This window comes from Megalops cyprinoides, chromosome 16 (assembly GCF_013368585.1).
Source record: "Megalops cyprinoides isolate fMegCyp1 chromosome 16, fMegCyp1.pri, whole genome shotgun sequence".
Classification (NCBI taxonomy): domain Eukaryota; kingdom Metazoa; phylum Chordata; class Actinopteri; order Elopiformes; family Megalopidae; genus Megalops; species Megalops cyprinoides.
Window position 1 is genome coordinate 14,013,382 of NC_050598.1, and position 23,066 is coordinate 14,036,447.

At 40.0% G+C, this 23,066-nt stretch overlaps 1 protein-coding gene across 2 annotated transcripts; it reads left to right on the forward strand.

Annotated features, from left to right (window-relative positions):
• Window positions 1-16,984: 16,984 nt before the first annotated feature.
• On the forward strand, window positions 16,985-22,470 carry LOC118791071 (non-POU domain-containing octamer-binding protein-like). Of its 2 annotated transcripts, none has more exons than XM_036548318.1 (10): window positions 16,985-17,108; window positions 17,927-18,063; window positions 18,142-18,335; window positions 18,676-18,977; window positions 19,461-19,556; window positions 19,992-20,188; window positions 20,338-20,525; window positions 20,916-20,946; window positions 21,113-21,204; window positions 22,029-22,470. In XM_036548318.1, the coding sequence occupies exons 2-10, from the start codon at window positions 17,928-17,930 to the stop codon at window positions 22,164-22,166; spliced, it is 1,374 nt and encodes a 457-aa protein (XP_036404211.1). In that variant the 5' UTR covers window positions 16,985-17,108; window position 17,927; the 3' UTR covers window positions 22,167-22,470. The 2 variants fall into 2 exon arrangements, with proteins under 2 accessions (XP_036404211.1, XP_036404212.1); XM_036548319.1 differs by having other exon boundaries at window positions 22,032-22,470.
• The last annotated feature ends 596 nt before the right edge of the window (window positions 22,471-23,066 follow it).

A 23,066-nucleotide genomic window follows, 5' to 3' on the forward strand; every position in this document is an offset into this window, starting at 1 on the left:
TGCCAATGGCTGGAAAACCATGAGCCAAAACCAAAGTTTGTTTCACATATCATGAATGAGATGATAATGAGAACAAACATGATTTTGTAAGTTTTTATGAAGCTTTTTATTTCTTTTTGCCTTCTGCGCATTTGTTTGTGAAATACTCTTCATCATAATTTCTTGACTATAGTCACTGCCCATTTGGCTTAAATGCATTTTGGGTGTGTGCAACCACAAATTTGACTTCAGTGTCTTATTCTTATTCTTATTCCTATTGTTGCTGTTGTTGTTGTTGTTTTTATTTCTGCTGCTAATACTGATACTAATAAGAATGATGGTTTTCATCCTACTTGTAACACCAGTGCAAATCCATGTAAGAATAAGGATAGGCTCAATGTTTGATGTCCAAGTGGAACTCATCTTAAAGTGGTGAAAGACATCATACTGAGATACACATGCACACTTAACTACAGGGTAATGAACTGGGGCAAAAACAACGCAAACGGAAATGGGAGGTTAGACTGAAGTCACTGAAGGCTCAGTCTTTGACAGTTTATCATTGACTAGCAAAAAAAGGAGCTGATTAATTTTAGCTGATGAGACATTGTGATTGTATTGAGAAGTGCAGCTACACATGTCCCCAGTGCCTTCTGCTCCCTCCCAGTACAAAGTCTCAAAGGGCTAAGGAGAGAAGTGTTATTTTATTCAAGCACATCCATTTTAAATTGTTCTGCGGAGTACTGAAGTTTCATGTTTCATACATGTTAGATTAACCACATGCAACAGATTTCATCATCTTCACCTGTATCTTCCAGCCAACAACACACTCCAATACTGCTACGGTATATTGTTATAGCCTGATCAGACTTCTTTGATTATTCTCTATCAGATGTACTGAGCAAACATTCTCAATTTTGAGCTGTTGCTAGAAACACTATGTCATTTCTTTTCTGTCACAGAATCTTCTTTCTTTCATTGATGAAGGGTACAATATGCATGAGTTCATGAAGACAAGTATATATACATATGTATATAGTTTTATTTTGTAACATATTTCTTCGGTTGTGTGTGTATTTATTGATTTATGTTCACTAAATCGTGATTGAGTCTGAATTTCATAAAAATGTTTTTGACTGCATAACTGTGAACACATCCAGAACAACCAGTTTTGCTCCGAACTTTCAGGTGTTGTGGTCCAGAAATGCTTTGTAATGAGAGTGGTCATTTTGTAAACTTCTTTGTTGCATAGAAAAAACATGATTATACTGTAATTGTACTGCTTAGTACAAGACCCTTTGTCACCACCAAAAGTAATTTTACAGCAAAATTGCTGTAAATTTTATAGCACTGTTTATTGCCTTGTATTTATTCTAAGCTCTTAATTAAAATATGTTTGAATAAATGTATGCACACAGGCTACCATTAAGATGGAGCCTGTACAGACCATACAGCTTCACAATGTGCTATTGTTATAAAGTACTGCAGCTATTGGCATTAGATAGAAATATTTTATTGTGCCTTGTTGAATGTAAATCTATGTATCAGTTTAATTGTTTATGTAATATCTGTAATATTGATTGTGCTATCTGAATTTCTGAACTGTTATATGATGAAAAATGATGTTTTATTCTTTGTGATGTGCATCTGTGTTGTATAGGATGTACTATGTGGGGTGTGCTTAAGATTCAATCTAACTGCAACGCGCTTTGTCTTTAAATTATAGCGATAAACTGAAACGCTACTTCAGTTGAACTGCTACATTTTCCCATTCCTTACTCTAACCTTTTTCTTTAGAAGTAACCACCGGCAGAACGATGTTGTGCAAGAAACAAGAAAATAAGATGGCTGCTTACTGTCCAGTAAATTGTTTACAGCATTGCCCAGTAGGCTAATTAGGTTTAGGTATGGCCTTGGTAACCTCTTGATTTGCTGCAACTACACGCAGAGCCATAGAATGTACCATATATTCCATATTTCTCTTGTCACTGTTGAAATAAAAAAAGCACTGCCACTGCACTTGGGAGCTCTTGGCCTTTTGTGATTAAAGAGCAATTACAAGACTGTTTTAACTGTGTAGTTGAATGCCAAATGTCATTTGTTTCCTCACGCTAAGGTTTTACACGACATTGATGGGACATAACATTGTGGAATTGCCATTAATGGTTCAGTTCCCTTGTACAGTTTTGCTTCCAGAGGTCCAACAGTGCAGGAGTACATGGCATTTGTTTTTTGTGATTTATAAGACTTATTTGCATTAATGAGAATCGAGCCAACAAAAGCGCCAGGCTTTGATGTACAAACCAGTGTACTGTAATAAAAGCATAATCACATGCCTATTCTGTGTGTTCTTTTGTCGCAATTTCTTTGACATTTCCAGACTGGCTGTCAGCAGGAGGTGGGAAAATACTCTCTGCCAAACAGTCCTCAGAGAATCCTACAACTATATATGTGGTATTAAGATCCAGACTACAGAAGTATTCAGTGTGAATCTGATTCTTTCAATGTCTGAATACATAAAGGGTGTAGAGAGGAAAGAGGAAACAGAGATGCCTAATCCCAGTCTTTTTGACTGAAAACTCTTCAGCAATTATGGGATTTGTGCCAGTAGTAATTGTTCATCTTAATTTCTCCTGGCACTAGGGCCCTGTCAGTATGTGATTGAATTTCAGTGTGACCAGATTAGACATCTCCAACTGTTATGAAAAATGGTGGAAAAACTAAATATGCACAGGTAAAACAACAGCATGATTTTCAGACTCAGATTTCAGATTTTCATACTAATAGCAATAACTTGGCGAAAGTGCCATTCTGTGAAAAGAGAAAAGATTTCCCAGAGGTATCTGACACTGTAGTACAACAGTATCCACAGAGATAACTTGCCAGTTTTGATTGAATCCATGAGTTACTATGTTGTAATCTAGTGCTGAATTAAACTGGCAGTGTTTTTGTATTATTGAATTGCACTTAAAATACATCTGATAATATCTAGGAGAAAATATACTACATATTAAATTAACATATACAGTGATAATGAACACTGATAGACGTCTCTCCTCTATTTCACCAGAAAGACATAAAGAGAGCCCTTGCACTATGGCCCCAGTAGCGTCCCACTTAAGAGTTCTCCAGGCTTTCTCTGCCTCTGTGCACCACTCTTAGTTTCTTCAATCAGAGCATCTTTCATACAGCTGTGCAGACAGTCGGTTCAATCACAGTTGAGACTTTCATTTTTGGCTTGCATCTCCATCTCTGTCGTTCATGATCATCACATCCAGACTGTCTCAATCCCACCGAGAGAAGAACAAGAATGCAAAGCAACCCCCTGCAGAATGTGCATTTTGGTTCGTGGAAGGCACTGACTCAAGCATAGTAAATTAGATATAATTGTTGGTCTCAGAGAGCGCTACAGCTGTCCGTGGAATTGTAATATCTTTCTGCCTCCCTTTTTTAATTAGCAGCTGCCGTGACTGTGCTCTTGACAGCAGGCCTTAATTTCCCACTGTCAAATTGAATTTACTAAGGCTCAAAACATCCTCAGGGTTAGAAAAGTAAGCAAATCCTTCACCAAACATACAATCAGTGATGCTCTCTTGCTTAAAACTAATGAAAGTCATTAGACTGGAAAGTGTTTCTTCCTTTTTTATGGAACAGCAAACAGATCAAAAGGCTGATGAACCACAGCCTGTCTAAGTTAACTGGCATAGCTCAACTAATCGGCACAAGATAGCCGACTGATACAGCCAAGTGAACTGAGCGAGATACCCAACTAAGACACATCCAACTGCGTGGCATGAGATAACCAAGTGAACTGTGACACACCAAGACGGCGTTCACGTTCCCCTTAATGCAACCCAATTTTGAAATCACCTATTGTACACAGCGGTAGGTTCATCTCACTGTGACAAAACAATCCTCCAATACACTCACACACAACCAACAGACTTGCACTGCAATTCATACAGCATGTAGGTACTCATCAGAGGATAGACACTACTCTGCTGTCGTCATTGTAGCAGCTCACAGGCAGGCACATGATGATTAGCAGTGTGCCTGGGAGTGGCGAGCCGACCAGCGCCTGCTGACATACCCGCTTCTATCCTAGGTGGAAACAAACCGATGTGTTTGTGTGTATGTTTGTGTGTGTGCACGTGTGTGTGCGTGCGTGTGTGTGTGTGTGTGTGTGTGTGTGTGTGTGTGTGTGTGTGTGTGCGCGCGTGCGCTTTATGCTGTTCTACATAGATGTGTTCACGTAAAAAGGGAGCAGAAAAGATGCCATCAGGAAAGACAATGGGGGAGCTGAAGAAACAGAAGCACTCATGGCAATAAGCTGTTGAATTGAAATTGGAGGCTAAAGATTCATTTTAACCAGGAGACCCTGGCTGACTTAACACAATTAAGCAGGCAGAGAAAAATATGATATGCAATTATGTACGTATGTATTACTCAGGTGTCTCGTGACATGTGTATGCAGGACAACTGCAACATACATATCCAAGCACTATTTCTGGGGAGAGGTGCAGTAAGGGCAACAGCATATGTCATGAATATGTCATTGATAAACTTATGACCTTATCTTTCAAAGGATCAGTGGTTTTAAAATGTTTTTTGTTTTTTCTCAGAGTATTAACTATAAGATCTGAACAACTGAAATCCTGCAACACTTCATAGGCAGATGCTACTGTGCTATTGTTTGAGTTAGAGAGAACCTTGAATATGACCTTTTCTTGGCAATAACACTGAAACCATAGCAACTGCCCTGGCCTGTTAATTCACTGCTCTCGTTGTTAGACTGTTATGATTTTATGGTTACAAGCTATTATACTGCTTGTAGGTAGGTTTTATAATTGTAAATATTTATTAACATCAATAAGTTACAAATGCTAAGATAACATAGTGTACAAAGCAAGACAGAAAAAAATGGATCATTTCCTCCATCCCCTTATGGGAACTAAAACCGAAACTATTTGCTTGGTCCATGTTGGTGCATGATATAAATGAGCTAACACGAGAGGAAAAGAGAAAAGAGATCATGTACAGATTGCTTATACATTAGAATCTCCCCTGAGCAGAGATATGTATTTCAGAGTTACACAAGATCACAAACAGTAACAGGATACATTCACAATACTTAATGTATCCTGCTCCATTATCTTTACAAACAAATAAAGTACCTGTATCAGTTTAAATATATCAGTTGTTATAAAGAGATGAACAATTGTTCCTGTGGAAACAGGACACAAGGAGAAACATCTCACAGAAAGCTCCTCTGGCAGGAAGAGATAGGAACATTTTACAGAGTATAACACTTGTATTCATATTATGTCATTATTGATTATCTCTATGCCGCTCACTGTGACCTCTGTTTGCCTCCCTGATAAATCTCATCAGTAACCATAATGGAAAGGCTTCAGTGAAAATTTGGGATGCCCACCTTTAGACTGTGTTATCATTTATATGTAGAGTAATTTCTAACTACTAAATTATTGGTAAGCACAATCTGCTTTTCTCAGATACAGACATTGATGGATTCACCACTCTTAAGGGTTCTCTCTGCAAATGTGGGAAGATTAATTAAAAAGAACACATTCAATAGCTTGCAGAGGGTAGAATATAATGCAGTGTATTCTTTGTGAAGCTGTGCAGCAAACAACTTCAATAGAATATCATAATGATACTGATCACGGGCTGTAAAAAAAAACTGAATGAGCTTTTTGCTGGTTGAAGAATCTGTCACTATGGTGTCCCACCTGTCGAATGCTTGTACCTTTACCATTTTGTCAAGAGGACAGAAAAACAAGACATGATGCAAACAAAATCGTATTCATACAACACTTAAAAATTCTTCAGTAGTGACACTGCCAGTTTAACCTTTTCTTCTATCTGGCATTATTAGAATTAGGCAATTCTTCAGTTTTCATTTTAGGAAATGGATCTTCGTTTGGAAAAGGGTACAACACAACACCTGTGAATACCATTGAGCTGAAAATTTTCCAAACTGTTGATTCAATGGTTCGCTCAAAATGTCCAAATATTGTAATCTCAGCATCGGTTTCTATTATTTTATTTGATTTGGCAATGAAATACACACTTTTATTTTTGTTTGTGACAAAAGTGATGATAGAATTTTTATTTTTCAGATAACGTGAGGCTGCTTTTCAGACCATTATAGAGTGGGGATTTTGAGGGTAAAAAAGGACTGTCGCTATGAGTATGTTAAGTCCTGTGATTAATTTAAAATGGATTAACACATTAATTTCATGCAATTAATTGTGTTTCTGTGCTTGGACCATAATTATGTCCCATAATTATTATCAATTACTGTGACTGATTACCAGACAGCACAGAATAACAATAAACAAATCTTCCTGCTGTTGATGTAGACTATAACTAGACCTGTAACTCTGCTTGGGAACTGTGGCCACTTCAATATTAAATCTTGCAAATTAAGATTGTACACCCTCTCCACTCCTATAATAGGTATACTTGGTAACAAATCCCTTGCAGAGAGGATAATTTTTTTGACTTAAATGAAGTGATAGGTTATGGTGATAGGATAGGTTAACAAAGCAAATTCCTGACTCCACTGACCGATCTGAAAATGGACACCATGTTATGGATTGTAAGTTCTTAGGTGAATAACTGAAGAATAAAGAGGTAGTGTAGCATAGTGGTAAGGAGCAGGCCTCATAACTGAAAGGTTTACCCTACTTCAAGGTACCCGCTGGCCCATGTTGTTGTACTCTTGGGCAAGGTACTTAACCCAGAATTGCCTTCGTAAATATCCAGCTGTATAAATAGGGAGCATTTAAAAAATTGTAACCTATGTAAGTTGCTCTGGATAAGAGCATCTGCTAATTGCCAATAACGTGATGTGTAATGTAAAAGGGAAAATAAGAACACTCCCACTCTCACAGTCCAAGGCAACCAATCGATATGAAGCCAGCAGTGCACCTAAAAGGACACCTGAATGAGGATGGGAACCCACAGTCCATGCCCTCTGAGAGTGATCTCTCATGCACTGTGCAGAGTGTTAAGACAGCTTTGGCCTCCCCTGACCCTCCTGCTCCCACCAGTGGGAGCCTTTATCTGTGACAGCAGCACTTACTGTGGGAGTAATGAAAGAGTTCAATCACCAGAACCACATGAGACAAACTGTCTATTCCCCTCTTTTCATCACCACTGCCGCAGAACAGCAGTATTAAACAATTTTGCCATTTGAGGCATTCATAGTAATGGTCATCTCTCCATGCTTTCAGACTTTCAGGAGTGAAATTTGCACCGTGTTTTTCCCAGCAACACATGCATGCGCACACCGTCCACACTGGCCGAGGTATAAAGCCTCACAGTCCCTCAGTTCACCGTTTTTCTTCCATTTCTCCCCTTTTTTTGTGGCTGCCATCTATTTTTCACTTACTGTCCATGGTACCTTGACGGCATTGTTCCTTTCCACCGGAGCCCTTTTTAGCTCCACAATAGCTGCTCCAGAAATGTGATGATGATGGCTTTCATGGTCCCACTGCTGCAAGAGAGAATCGGTAACACAGGGGAGAGCAGATAAAGGGAAATTACATTACAGTCATTATCTGGGGCTGCCTCCTTCTGCCAGTGAGTGCGGTGGAGTGCCATGTCTCTATACAAGCCATTCCCCTCTGTGGAACATGGAGCTATTTCTGTATTCTGTATCTGAGGGGTATGTACAGTGGTCCATTAAAAAGACTAACAGGTGTAACCTTTAAATCATTATGGTAGACATCCTGGAGCACCTGTTTTTTAAAGGGACAAACTAGGTTACTGTTGAACGCTATAGAAATATACTTTTATAAACACTTTTATATTTTCCATCACTGTAATTAGCATCCTGATAGTGTAACGTGTAAAGTGTAACAGTGTTCAGCATTTGTGGTGTTCATATTTGAAATGTAGATTGGAGAGCATAACTAAAATTGTGATTAAATCTCTTGTGTGGTGCCAAGTCCTTTACAAATAGGTTATATTCTACACGCTAAAAATGAAATAAACAAATGTGTGTCCACACAACTGAAAAAATCATAGTAGTACAAATCCGCACCCTAGCTAAAGAGCACTCACACATGAAGATGTTCAGCAGACAAACAATATTATCATTAAGGTCCACTTAAGATAGTGTAAGATATTTTTGATCAATTTTAACATAATATGACATAACATTGTATAAAAGGTGATATAGATTCTGAAAACAGGTGATAACAAATGTACAAACAAAGAGACCTCTGTAAGGCACTTGCTCTTAATATTTGAGAGGAGATTGGAGATTGGAGAAGTGGATTACAAAATGTTTTTCTAGTTAAATTCTATCCACAGAACAAGAGGGTATCTGTAATTGACACCAGACGTATGCTTTCATATAGAGTTATCGATGCATATTACAGCTTATAAGGACTTGTAGTGGAAGCAAGGACTCTTAGATTGCTCAAAATGAGACTAGATGTAGCGTAAGATGCACTCTACACTAAGAGAAAAATGACAATCTTAGATGGGCTCAATGGTCTGTTTTCGTTATTAGACTTTTTATGATCATGTAATCATGTATTAAGTGATTGACCCTGTGGCTTAAGAAGACAGAATAAATCAGCAAAGACCTTAGATAACTCCTTGGCCTGAAGAAATATGAGGAATATTTAATACAGTGAATAAAATATGAATCTGTCTTATCAACCAAACAGATTAACTTCATCTTGTTATTGCTGATTGCTTCTGGGTAGTTTTTTACTTACTTTCCTACTTTTGTCTCCATGGTGATTCGCATTTGAGATCATAATGAAGACATTGGTGATGACTGGTGAGGCCCTCGTCTGGATAATGTTCCAACATTTTTTTAAAATAAACCCTGTTAATTTGATACTCATTTGATATTTCTACCTCATACAGAATAATTCAATGGTAGGTAAATCCCCTCTGTCCCCCTCTTGCGCCAATGGTATGTTTCAGTTAGTTAACAGGCTGTGCTGATTTAAATCTATTTGTAATATATAATCTTAAAACAAGGCCTATAATTTACAGCGATGTAAAAAATAATTTAAAAATAATGTGCAATTGCTGTGATGTTTATGTAATATAGAGAAGAGGCCGGACAGCTCTGGTCTACAGAGGCTTGAGTGCTATCACTGTAGATAAATGGCAGAAGAAGCCTCATTGGCTTTCCTCCAGCTATGCAAATAGGAGAGATGCATGTTCATCAATCCCTCCATTAACTGAGACCAGGCTGACCAGTGACAGGCCCTGTTATGTTCTGTTTCGGGGGACCCCAGTAATGTCTTGCTGTGCTCCTCTAGCTAATGTTTGTCTCAAGTACAGTTCATTGTAACATGAGAGGGGGTATTGATGGCTCATTTGATTCAATATGAATAAACATGAATATCATGAACGTGTCCTGTCAGATTTTTTTCTCCAGCTTAGCAGGACTGAGCTGTGACTGTAAGGCCTTGCATGAGCACAGCCCTTCTTGTCTCTGCATTCACAGATACTGTGTAAGGTCCTGCTGACATCTCATTTATTTATGCCAAAAATACATTGGATTGGGACAGATGTATAATTGTCTATTAAGTTATTCTTTATTCTTTAATTTTTTTTAACTATCCATCCTGTTGACTGTTCCCATTTTTATGCACAGTTCTGATTAATGTATGGTCATGTGCAGTCCATTTGGATTTGTGCCAATTAGTTTTCCAGCATGCTTTGCAGTGTACGAGAGGGGCCTTCTGTGGGTGGCTGTAGACTTTGCTGCCCACAGTTGGTTTGGCTCTTTGCAGAGTCATTATAATGCAGGTCTCAGTGTAAAGCCTGGTCCTTACGGGGGGCAGTGATGCGTGTAATGAAAGCTCCCCACTGTGTGATGGTGTCAAAGGTGAGGGAAGCGAAGAAGATGACATCTGCACTCCTGTACGGCAATGTCTGTAGCTCCCCTTTTGAAATACTTGCCAGGTAATCACGCATTGTTGTGTCAGGTGTCATGGTGACGAAGTGCTGAGCAGACAGAGAGAAGGAAAGAAGGGCGTGTCAGCATCCGACGGCAGAATGAAACGGGGAGAAAATGACAGAACTGGACTTACATTTTGATCCTTACAATGAGAAATATTTCCAATGAAATACTCCACTCGGTGCTTTGGCAGTTGATTCTATTGTTACTATTTTAGCAGTCATTATCTAATCAAACCGCCCCACTCCCCACCCCAATTTCACTGACATGGAAGACGATCAATGGTACTGAAGTAACTACCAACAAAGAAGCCTTGCCGAAATGAAGTTTAATATACTGTAAAGTTTTTCAAAAAATCCATTTCCCTCAATCACCTCACCAAATGTGCTGCTTTCCTTGTACAAGGCAAGCCCACATTCCTTTAGTCAATTAAACATTAATTAACAACTCAAGGAAGAACAAAAATGTTTACTTTACAAAATATAGATACAGTAACTGGAGTTGAAAACCCTATGAATAAAGTGATATAAACATATAGGGGTCTGAGAAGGAGTGGCAGGCTAAAAATATAACACAGCAGTGAATGATTTTCAAGCAGCACACCCATACGAAAATGAAGTATATTGTAATATACTGATATACTGCAAAATATGATGTTCAAACAAAGAATATGCCTTTAAAAATACTTTTAATACTTTTTATCCACAGACCATTATTTTGATAGAAATCACTCCCTCATTACAAACCTATGTGATTGGCTTTCATGTACAGGTGAAAGGCGATGGATAGTAAATTTGAGAGTGAGAGTTTCATTCTTGTGTTTGTGTTAATTGAAGTAGCCACTGTTTTCCAACAACAGCTTCGTACTCTTGCCAGTGCAGCAATCTGGTACCATTCAATAAAGTCCTTGGATTACAAATTTACCCAGGGCCTGACAATGTGTGGGTTCTACTGAGTCACCAGGTTACACAGTGTGATTGGGACATTTGATTACACTCATGGTTCAATTAGTCTGCCTTGAGAAAAAGAAACACAAACGAATTAGCACAGTCTCAATATGTTGGTGATCTGTGATACAGGCCTGATTGCTAATGTCTACACCAAGAATTTGGGTTAGTCCACAACATCTTCAGTTTGAGGCACTCCTCCCATACAGAAGAAATGTTTCTCACAGAAAAATTTGAAGTCAGCCCCTACGCTTAAAGTTTTTTGTATTTTTTCTTTATTTTTATGTTATATTTAAAATACAGAGATATTATTTTATTTTTCTTTATTATTTCTATTGTGTCAAAGTTTTTTTTGTATGTATATACAAACACTGCTCCTATTTATGGGTTGACTTTTCACATGGAAAAAGCGTACAGAAAGAGTGTCAAACAGAACCCTCACCTTCAGAATCAGATTCAACTCAATACTTTGCTGTCAATACAATGTCACAGAGTGCAACACATTACAGACATATAATGTAAGTGAAGTTACAGAGACCTAATTGGACTGGCACAGTGACAACATGAACTGATGCAACACCTTACAAATGAAAGTGAAAAAACATAGGTTGGATATATCTCTCCACCTTCCTCCCTATACACATCACACAAGAGGATAGTGTTCCCTTAAGGCCAGCATCAGAAGGTTACAGTGAGATAAACCATCATTAGAATGGCAAAGAAGACACTCTAGCAGACTTGTTAAAAGAGAGACAGTGCTTTTGGAGTGCTGTATTTAATCTGTGAGTAACAATGGAGTCGGGAAGAGGATCACCTCATGTATCTCTTACCTATTATGGTCTATGTTCCCATGGCTGCCAAATTGCTATGGAAACATATGGTGAGCTAGAGAGTAAATTATGCTCACTGATTGGAAATTTGATTGTGTTCACCTCTGTGTCTGCCGTAAGCAGACGTCTGTAGAATAAACGAAGCAGGATGATAAATAAAAGACTGATTGCATCCTACAGGATGGCATGACATTGGCATCATTTGGGAAATGGCAAAGTCTAACACTATCTGATCAAAGTCCTTTTTAAACTTTCCTTCTCAGATTAGCATTTTAACAGTTGAATATGCATATGATCACTGTCATATTTTTATGTAAATGGATGCCTAGTGTTTTTTTGTCAATCTGCAACTTTAATGCAAAATGTAAGGAAAAGACCACCTCAACAAAAACTGTTATACTGAGCTGCAGTTGTAATTTTCTGCAATATTTTATGTCCAGGCTTGTTCGACAACATATGTCAACTCAGTTTAGGGAAAAAAAAAAAAACAAGAATGCCCTCTCTGTGTATATAATGAGACTGTGCTCCAAGTGTAGTATTATGACAGCTCACTCACAGAGAACAGTATTTCATTCTTGTCTAGCTACTCACAGATCTCACAGATGAGGAGAGCGGCATAACAAGGAAGCAAAACAGGGTAATATTGCAGTGGAACCTTCAAGCTGTGCTTGGAGGACCTTTGTTCTGATGCTGCTACGGAAGCATGCTGCCATTTTAAGAGAGAATGTGGCAACTTCCAGATATCAATACCTCAAAAGCATTATACAGATGATATGAGCACATTGATGGTTTCATAGCCATGTCTCCCAAAAGGTGGAAACAGGGAGGCAATAGCAGATTATTCAAGTTTCTCCAAAATGGCGAGAGGAGGTGGAGGGGTAAAATGCACCTCATTAAAGCAGTGGGTCACTTCACAAGAGGTGAAGATGGCCTGACCTTTTTCTTCTGCTGTGATCTTTAATGAGAAAGTGTACCTGTAACAGATCACAGAAATAGAAGAAAAGATCTCATTAAACCAGAAATAGGAGCTGGAGAATTCTGCCTTTTTTTGTTGACTGTGGTAATAGAACTACAGGGGATAACAATGTTGAATAGCAGTGACACAATATTACATTAGCTCTAGCTGAGACATTTTAAAAAAGGGATTAAGGAATGAACATTAAGCTTTTGCAAAACATAACAGAGCAGTGTTTAGCACAATTACCTCAGTAGTGTTTACGTTTCTCCTCGATGTTGTCCAAATGCTCAAACTTCTTTATGTCCAATAGCTGTCTATAAATGTAGTCAAAAACAACTTATCAACCTTAGGCAGTTAATGGGTGAAAATTAATATTACCCCACATGGGGGCATTCATTTTTTGGGTGACATTGCCATGACAAGAAATGAGAGAATTATTTCATTATTCTGATTGGTTAATACAGTTTACTACAGAAAGGAAACTGGACATAATCTCATCAACATTGTTATATTTCCTTCAGTTGGTGTAGTACAGTTCATACTCAACCTACTCCTTGTGTATTTTCTTTTATTTTACATCATAACATCATCATATAGAATGAGGTTAACTTATGAGAGAAGTGATTTTTTTCCAAATAAAAAGCTTTCTGGTCGCTGGAAACATCGCCACACTCTGTTATGCACACATGCTAGCTCCTAAGCTACTGACTCACATTCTCTTACAATAATAGCTATGTGATTTAATCTATTGTAAATTTTTATTTGCCATGCTGTTTTATTTGCCATGTCAATTACCTCTCAATCGTCCCTATGAAATCAGCATCTATAAAACCCCACTATCCTCTGTATTTCATACAGACATTACTGGAAGAGTGAAGCTTAATGAATCACAAGGATACGGATATAATTGTCTCACTAATTTAACCTAATCATGGTGTTTTGCTTTGAAGTCTTTTCATTAGCTTATACACGCCAGTCAATGACAGCATTAGACAGCTCCATTAATGGGTTCATGAAGCCTTGTTCTCCTATCACTCAAAAACTAGATTCAGCAGCTGTTAGTGCCCTTTAGAAAATGCAAATACAGTATAATTTCATTTTATCTCAGTAAGCATCCTTATATATTGTTTAGCGCTCAGTATGAGATCAGCAATTATTGAACATCCAGCAGATATTGGATAATTCCCCACCAACATATCATTTTAGTGTTCAAAAGCCTTACTGAGCTGGAAAAGAACCATTTGAACGTTGTAAGAGCAGTCATGTGTACTAGAGGTAAGCATTTATACTGTCATCTGGTGTTGTAAAATGGCATCACAACAGATCAAGGCAAATCTCACTAAAAAATTATATTGCCATCTGGTGTTATGAAATGGCATTGCAGCTACAAAAGGCTGTAATAAAATAATATGGTATTAAAAAGGCGACATGTCTTTATGATCTGTTATTGTTAGCTTTTTTGTGAGTTGTTCACTACATACATGTAAAAGTAACAAAAAAAGAAAAACTTGAGTAAATGAGGGGTACAAAATATACTGAAAGAAGGTATACTTCCAGAGTTAATTAAGTAATTAGGATCCCATCATGCTTGGCATCATGCATAAAAATGCTGGGCAGGCCCATTATTTTGGCTACAATGCCAAGAAAAATAGACCTCAGTGACTTTGAAAGAGGGATGATTGCCAGGGTATATTTGGCAGGAGCTTCAGTAATGAAGACTACTCAACTTGCTGGTGTTTCACAAGGGGTTGCGTAAGGTGATGCCAGCAAGGACGTCTGAGGGAAAGACAAACATAAACTAGGGACAAATGTGGTCAAAAATGCATATTCCTCAACCGTGATGTCTGTGCATTGGTTCAAGATGCAAGGCAAAACAAACGAGCAGATCTGAATCGGTTGACTGCAAATATCAATGTAGGGTGTGAGCAGACGGTTGCATCAAGAACAGATCATTGAGAACTTCACAGAGAGGAATACTATGGTAGGGCTGCAGTGCATGAACCCTTTATTACACCTATAACTGCACATTTGTGAGTAACATGGTACACAGGCAGTGGTCTACTGAGCAGTAGATCAAAGTCATATGATCAGATGGTGTCATCCTTCATCCTGTGATGAGATCAAGTGGGTGAGTGCATGTGTGGCACACACCAAAACAAACTTACACACAGCAGTGCTTGTTTCCCCTGGTAGAGGGCTCTGATGGGTTTGTTATGGTGTACGGTGCATTCTCCTGGCATGATATAAGTCCATACAATCCCTTCGAGGACAAGGTAAGTATCAATAAATACAAGGTCATTCTGAGTGATCACCTTCATCCTGCGGTGAAGTATTTATATCCAAATGGGAGTGGTCTCTTCCAGGATAACAATGCCTCCATCCACAGGGCACGAGTGGTCACTGAATGATTTCATGAACATGAAAACGGTGAAAACCATATGCACTGGCCATCTCGGTCGCCAGATCGCAACCCAATCGAACACTTATGGGGATCCTGGAGTAGCACCTGAGACATTTTCTACCACCATGAACAAAGCACTAACTGATGGAATTTCTGGTGGAAGAATGGTGTCGTATCCCTCCAATAGAGCTCCAGACACTTGCAGAATCTATACCAAGGTGTTCTGTGCTAGCAGTTCATGGTGGCCAAACACTCTATTAAGACACTTTATTTTGGTGTTTTCTTTATTGTGGCAGTTACCTGTATGCATGAGTATGTGTGTGTGTGTGTGTGTGTGTGTCTCATTCTCCTGAGATGATGGTTTCTGTTAGCTCTAGCCTCCACAGGAGAGGAGAGGTAGTGACAGCTTTCCCATGGGAGAAATCCCATGTACCCCCATGCAGCATTTTTATTTAATCACCTTTACTGAAAGTCTGTTTTATTTGTCTGTCAGAGTCTAACCAGAACTGAAAAGGATATGGGCTGATTTAAGATGAAAATATAAAATAGGAAATGGCATCCTAATTCACAGGTAGGCAAAGCATACCCCATACAGCACTGAGTGCAATGGTCTTTATGGGGTGTCCTAAGGAAAGAATCACAATAACTACAATCACATGGTAGATGGCCAAACTTGGATTATTTTACACTTTCCTCCTTATCTTATTCTTCTGCTTATTTATCTTAATTTCCTGCCAAACTACTGTAAATGATTGCCAATCCTCCGGGGCATCTAATAACCCTTGGTCTGTCCAGCCTAGACACTAGACATGGTCTATTCTATTTGATCATATTCAGCCTAAAGTTACACCTGTTCCTTGTAGTCTATTGTTGAGCATTGTGAGTAATAACAATTACAGGTGCAGTCACACCTTGGATGTGATAGTAGGGCAACAATAATCCTTTGCCTTCAATCAGGTCAGTGAGTAAGTTCATCTGTAGCTGTAATACTGCCTTAAAACATCATGTTGAGTAAACGATGTTTATGATGATATAATAATGTTTAAATGTTGAAAAAAAAAGCTCACCATTTGTCTGTTCTGATTGAACTCCCTAAATTCCATGTTACTTGTCCTGTAGCTGTCTGTCACAAACAGGCTAAGTTACTCACATGTACATATCATGTCAGCACATATTTATGTGCAAAAATAGGTCTGCCACTCAGTATTTTGATATCTCTAACTAAAACACTTTCAATATACATACCACATGATTCACAGGTTCAAAGAACATGTTATCTATCTGTAAAAATACATGCACATTAAAAAAAACAATAATAAAACAGCTTTGTAAATGCCGATATAAATATCACGTCAACTTACAACTGACCGATAATAAAATTTGATCCCAAAATTTTGTGACAAGATCACGAGAGTTTTTTTTTTTAAATATATATATATATATATATAGTAGGTAAAATCAGTTTATTTAAAAGCAAATAACTTTTACGTGGGCTCTAGTCAATATAGTTTTGAAGGCATTTGTCATTCATATAGTTGTAACAAATGTATCCTCCCTCACATAAAATATAAAAAATCTAACAGAAAGTAACTACGAATATTGTACACCCCTTCCACATTACATTTCCCAACTTCAAGTACCTTTCTTCTTTGACCATGTCTGAAACCATCGAATCGCTATTTAACAGGATTTGACCAATCGAATTCAACAAAGAGATTTTTAAAATAAGTACCAATCAAATTATTCTAAGGAGTAGTAGAAACTTGATTTTGGGTTGTGTGCCGGAAACTAATGTCCAATAAACATGGGTAAATATTTGATTGACGTTTATCTTACCGAATTATGGTGTTCTACACTGCCATGGCTAGCGAATCAGTGATTCTGATTGGCTATCATGGTAGGTTGAACGGAAGGAAACTACCACCGCTTTCTTTCCGCCTTAATGAGCTGACGATACGGCCGTAATAGAAAGCCCATAGATTGTTTCGTAGCATCCAAGAAGAGGATAATACTGCTTGTTCGATCGCCAACAAAGGTAAGCTATGTTGTGCAGAATTATTCCTTCAAGGCAACTTGGCTACACAGCAGACTTGAACAAAACACTGAACCCTCAATGTGTTCTAGTTAGCTGGCAAATTAGCAATTTCTTCAGAAAGTAGCTAACCAAGCCAACTTGGCTAGCTTCAGATAACGTAGATTGGCCGACATCCTTATTCTTATGTCTATCTAGGCGACACAGCTAGCAAGCTAATAACTGGAGTGGTCTTAAGTAGATAGGTAATGTGATGTGAAATCTAAATGAGGATATTACTTTTTGGCCTAAGTGAGTTAACGTTTCCTTTCCAATTCATACTGCTAGCAAGCTCTAAGATTGCTTGCTAGCGGTTGAATGAAGGTGTATCCAAGTACTTAGCAAACTGGTGTACATAAAAGCCTTTAAATTGCATGACGCGAAAGTCGTTACTTCAGTGTTAGCTAGAGAGATGGCTGCCTCGCTACTAATTTGTAGCACAATGGCTAAATGTTGCGAAGATATTGACTCGTCAGATGAGATCAAAGCGAAGCATACGTGTAACGTTAGCACTTAGCTATAGCTAGTAGCTACTCGGATAACAACATAACTGATTGTTGGAAGTCCTTTTGTTTATCACAGGGAAGGAGTTTCACTGGGCCACGGCGCGCTAATGTCTGCTGTGTGTCGTGTGGTGGCTCGCTGAAATTTGATTTAAGTTTTCTGGGTAGCTTATTTTCTGTAGGTGACAGTAAAGACTGCACTCACAACATTGCGTTTACAATTTGATCTAGTTTTTAACATTATCCCTTCACGACATTTCAAATGTGCCTTCTCTTCAGGATGCAGGGCAACAGAGGACCCCGTCCTGAACAGCACAATCATGGGCCTCCTAGACAGCAGGGCCCCCCGGCCCATCAGAAAAGAGGAGAAGACAGCAACGGGCAGCATGCCGAAAGCAGCAAACAGCCAAACGCAAGTAAGGCCGTCACCTTCGCTGGATATTTGTGTTTTTTGTCTAAGCGGGTTGTATCTTAATATTTTTTTTTTCGTACAGATTCGTCTGTGACGATAGATCTTCAAGCTTTCAGGAAACCGGGTGAGAAGACTTACACCCAGCGCAGCAGACTGTTTGTAGGCAATCTACCGACGGGGGTGACGGAAGAAGAGGTGGAGAAGCTGTTTTCGAAGTATGGCCAGCCCTCTGAGATCTTCATCAACAAAGACAGAGGCTTTGGCTTCATAAGGCTGGTGCGTCAACTTTCAACTTTGTTACACTTTCAAACCGTGTAGGGACAACTGTGACGTAATGCAGCGAACAGAGAATAGAGTTGACACCGCATCACTATGCAGGAACCGCTCTGATCCATTTTATAACATCAATAAATGGCATCGCATGTTTTGCTCTTTCTTAATTGGAATAACTGCTATTGTCGCTGGTAAGATATAGTTGGCTGCGTTTTTACAGGATGTATTATATATACAATATATCAGGCATTGTGATTGCAATTTTGCGAAATATTGCAGACTTGAAGGGAATTACATTATTCCCATGCAAGACCACAAAATCTAAATCATGTCCTGTCAACAGGAGACCAGAACCCTGGCTGAGATCGCCAAAGCAGAGCTTGACGACACCCCCTTCAAGGGCAGGCAGATTCGCGTGCGCTTTGCCACCCAGGGGTCTGCGCTCTCGGTGAAGAACCTGCCTCAGTGCATCTCCAACGAGCTCCTGGAGGAGGCCTTCTCAATCTTCGGCCAGGTGGAGCGGGCCATTGTCATAGTGGATGACCGGGGCAGGCCCACTGGGAAAGGCATTGTGGAGTTCACGGCGAAACCGCCGGCAAGAAAAGCTCTGGATAGATGTGCCGACGGTGCTTTCCTGTTGACCGCGTGAGTGCACTTTTTTAAGGAGGGTATGACCACTGGGACATCTTGTACTGTTAGCCATGTGAAAATATCTTCCAGTATTTCTGTTCATTTAGAATTTATCCTTTTCTTTCAAATGAATGATTTGAAGTTGAATGGGTTTACTGGTGCTGATCCACTGTTGTCTCTGTGTGATTAGCAAGTTTATCATACATAGCACAAAGTCAGAGTCTAAGGTATGCAGAATGAGTCCAAAATGTGTCATGTACATTTTGGTTGCTAATAAGTGACTGACTTTTGAGCATGATGAATTTGCTTAGTATTAGACCAGCAAGGCCATCACAGCCTCTGTACCTGTAAAGCGGGGGTGGCCTGCCCACAGCCCTAGCATCTCGTGCAGTCCCTCAGGGCTGAATGTAGTTATAGGAAACGTCCCTACTTTAAATGCAACTAGCAATTCATCAACACATACGAGGTATGTGAAGCAAACTACAATGTCTTTTCCAGATTTCCCAGGCCTGTAACAGTGGAGCCATTGGAGCAGTATGATGAGGAGGAGGGCCTGCCAGAGAAGCTTCTCAGTAAAAACCAGCAATATCACAAGTGAGTATTACATTACATTATTGTCATTTAGCAGACGCTCTTATCCAGAGCGACTTGCATATGTTACAATTTTTACGTGTTACCCATTTATACACCTTGATATTTACTGAGGCAATTGAGGGTTAAGTACCTTGCCCAAGGGTACAGTAGCAGTGCCCCCACCAGGAATGGAACCAGCGACCTTTCAGTTACCAGCCCTACTCCTTACCACTGTGCTACACTGCCGCCCACGGTATTGTGCTCCCCTTTGTTCCCCTGGAGACAAGCCACTTTGTGCTGTATTGCCTACTCACAAATTGCTGTCCTGTGGAGGTGTGTGTGTGTTTGCCATTGTACAGGATTTTACACAGACTAATGTAATGTGATCCCTGTAAAAGCAGAGCAACAGGAAGTGGAGCGGGGGGGACTTGATTAAACGGAGCACTCTTCCTGCAGGGAGCGGGAGCAGCCACCACGCTTTGCGCAGCCGGGGTCGTTTGAGTACGAGTACGCCATGCGCTGGAAGGCTCTGCTGGAGATGGAGAAGCAGCAGTTCGATCAGGTGGACCGGAACATCAAGGAGGCCCGGGAGAAGCTGGAGGCGGAGCTGGAGGCCGCCCAGCATGAGCACCAGGTCATGCTGATGAGACAAGGTGAGCCTGCGGGGGACATTCTATATGTCACCACCTCCTTGTTGTGCTTAGATTGGGGAACGTTGGTTTTTATTTTATCTGCGAAGATCTGGAGGCTGCATTGATTGTGTGTGTTTGTGTGACTTCCGGCCTGGGTCCCTCTGTTCTAGACCTACTGAGGCGTCAGGAGGAGCTCCGTCGGATGGAGGAGCTGCACAGCCAGGAGGTGCAGAAGAGGAAGCAGCTGGAGCTCCGGCAGGAGGAGGAGCGGAGGAGGCGTGAGGAGGAGATGAGGAGGCGCGAGGAGGAGATGGCCAGGAGACAGCAGGAGGGCTTCAAGGGCAACTTCCCTGACAACGTAAGTGACTGTCAAGCTGCATTTCTCTGTCTGACACCAGATCATTCCAATGCAGAGTTCACAAATTGAATAAATGTGTGCTGCCAGTACTCCCAAAATTGAATTTGGGAAAAAGTTTTATTTGATACTGCATCTCAGCATTTTTCCTGTTGGTTTCACAGTACTGCTCATGCATACGTGGCAATTAAGTTTGGACAAAACATTTTAGGTGGAAGTGGCTAGATTTCCTGCGTCACCGCTGGCTCTAAGGTTTTTTTAGTATTTAGTAAAGTAGAGGAAAATGTTAATTGTGTTGGGCTAAACTCTGACAGTTGATTAAAAGCCTTTTATATGTTTAAATCTTTGTTTTGGTAACTCGCCATGTTGATTAACTGTGTTTGTCCTTTCCAGAGGGAGCAGGAGATGAGAATGCACATGGCAGGTATGTGTCCATGCATGTGAAAGTGTTTTGCGCTTCTGCGTATAACTTTGCGTGTGTCTCTCTGTCTTGGTATTTGTGCCTGTGTGCCTCCCCTTGTTTGTCTGTCTGTCTGTCTGTCTGTCTTCCTGTGCATGTGCATGTGTGCTTACTGTGTTTCCCTTTCCAGGTCAGGGGATGGGCATGAATCGGAACCCAATGGCGGGGCCCCCTTTGCCTGGTGGACCTGGGAACATGCCACCTGATGCCAAGCCCATGATGGTGAGGACAGCAGTGATCGCCTGTGTGTTCAGGGCTGAAACGGTTCAGCATGTCGTCTGCATCCCCTAAACACACTTGTCATTCGCACACATTTTACCATTAGTATAGGGGATTCATAGATTATTATGTCAGTGTGAGTCCACTCAGGGCTTTCAGTGATGTGAAACTGCCTGCACAGGTCTGCCATACATTTAAAGCAAGACGATCAAGCAAGTTAGTGTTACAAATGAAGAAATTCCTTGGTTGAGTAAAAGAAAAAGTTGGTTTGATTCAGTGAGAAGATGTGAATAAGGGCTCCTTTATTAGCTTTGTCAAAATATTTTTTAGTTTTATTATTAATCTGATTGCATGGGCTGATTAGCTAAAGCTTTACTTTTTTGGACTGAAAGTTATCGTTTTAATAAGGTGGACATTGGAAAGCCATTGTTGAGAGTTGGTATGTTCGCTGCACCTGACGATATTGAGTATGTGCCCATTTTAACGCTTTCACTGGTAACTTTTAAAATCACTAGCAGTGCCTTCAAGAATGAGCAGTGAGGCATAATCTAAAACAAACTGGTTTATCTATACAGCAGTGCGAAACAGTGATGAAGAAGTGAATGTGTAAGCAGAAGTTTCAAAAACTGAGTAGTGATCTCTTGAGCAAGGTGCTTAACCACAGTTGCTGCTGTAAAACATTGCTGCTAGTGGATAGTATGTAAAATGTGTGCCATCTAGGTTGCCCTGGCTAAGCGTGTCTGTGGTGAAATGCATGTAAGTCGCTAATGTATTTCTTTCGACCCTCTCCCGACTCTCCCTCGCTAACCGGGGCGTGGCCCCTGTAGCAGCAGCCGCCGCAGCAGCACGAGCGTTTCCCCATGGAGGGTGCGGGAAACAGCGGCATGCCCGGACCACAGCCCGGCTTCCCCAGGGGCCCCCCGGGGCCAGCCGACTTTGGACCCAACAAGCGCCGCAGATTCTGAGGAACATCCCTTGTTCTCTTAATTTTTTTCGAAACCTTTTTATAGACTGCTGCTGTACGATATTTTTAATTTCATATTATGGAGGATGCCTTCTGTGCAGTTTTTTATGGATAACTTTTAAAAAAAATGTGCTGAGAACCTGTTCCTCTGGGTTGTACCCCTCTTATGTGGGTTTGACAGTGTAGAAGTTCAGCCCTGCATACATCATGTTTCTGATCTTTTTGCCCCTTGTAGTGAGCTTTTTGTACCCCTCCACCTTGCATTGTACAGTGATAGTTTGATACTTTGAGACATGAGAAAATAAAGCACATTCTCATAAATACCTGTTCTCCTCCTTTAATAAATCCATACTGCCATCTCCAGTATGATCTCTTCAGAATTGGGTGGTATAGGCCTAAATAATTGTCAGTTCTTTACAGATCACAGATTTACAGATTTCATGTAAGCGGTTCATGTAATACTGAACATAATCCAAAGGAATGAGGTGCCCTAATGGAGCACCTTGGTTACTTTTAGAAAAGGTTTTCTCCTGAGAGAATGAAAAGATACACCCCAGATGTAAAAAATTTCACCACATTCCAAAGGCAGCCAAAGATTAAGATGAAATGGACAGATAACATACTATCATAAACTGGCACTGAGTTACACTGGCAGCTTACTAAAACTCTTGGAGAGTTGAAACTATTCCAGTGTATATACTGCCAAATGAGATCAGATGTGTTTAAAAACAGCAATCAACCATTTCAATATGAAAAGGGAAAATGATTTCAAAAGCAGTGTTAGCAAGTGTTTGATTTCCTGGACTGTCATTCACAATAGGCCCCTCTATCATGGCTTGGGAAAAAAAAAACTATGGAAAGTTATAGAATGAGTGCAAAGTTCATGTGTGACATGCTGAGT

Coding starts and splice junctions, on each gene's coding strand:
- LOC118791071 (XM_036548318.1), top strand. CDS start 17,928: ATGCAGGGCAACAGAGGACCCCGTCCTGAACAGCACAATCATGGGCCT. Junction 20,189..20,337: donor GGTCATGCTGATGAGACAAG/GTGAGCCTGCGG, acceptor CCTCTGTTCTAG/ACCTACTGAGGCGTCAGGAG. Junction 20,947..21,112: donor GATGAGAATGCACATGGCAG/GTATGTGTCCAT, acceptor TTCCCTTTCCAG/GTCAGGGGATGGGCATGAAT.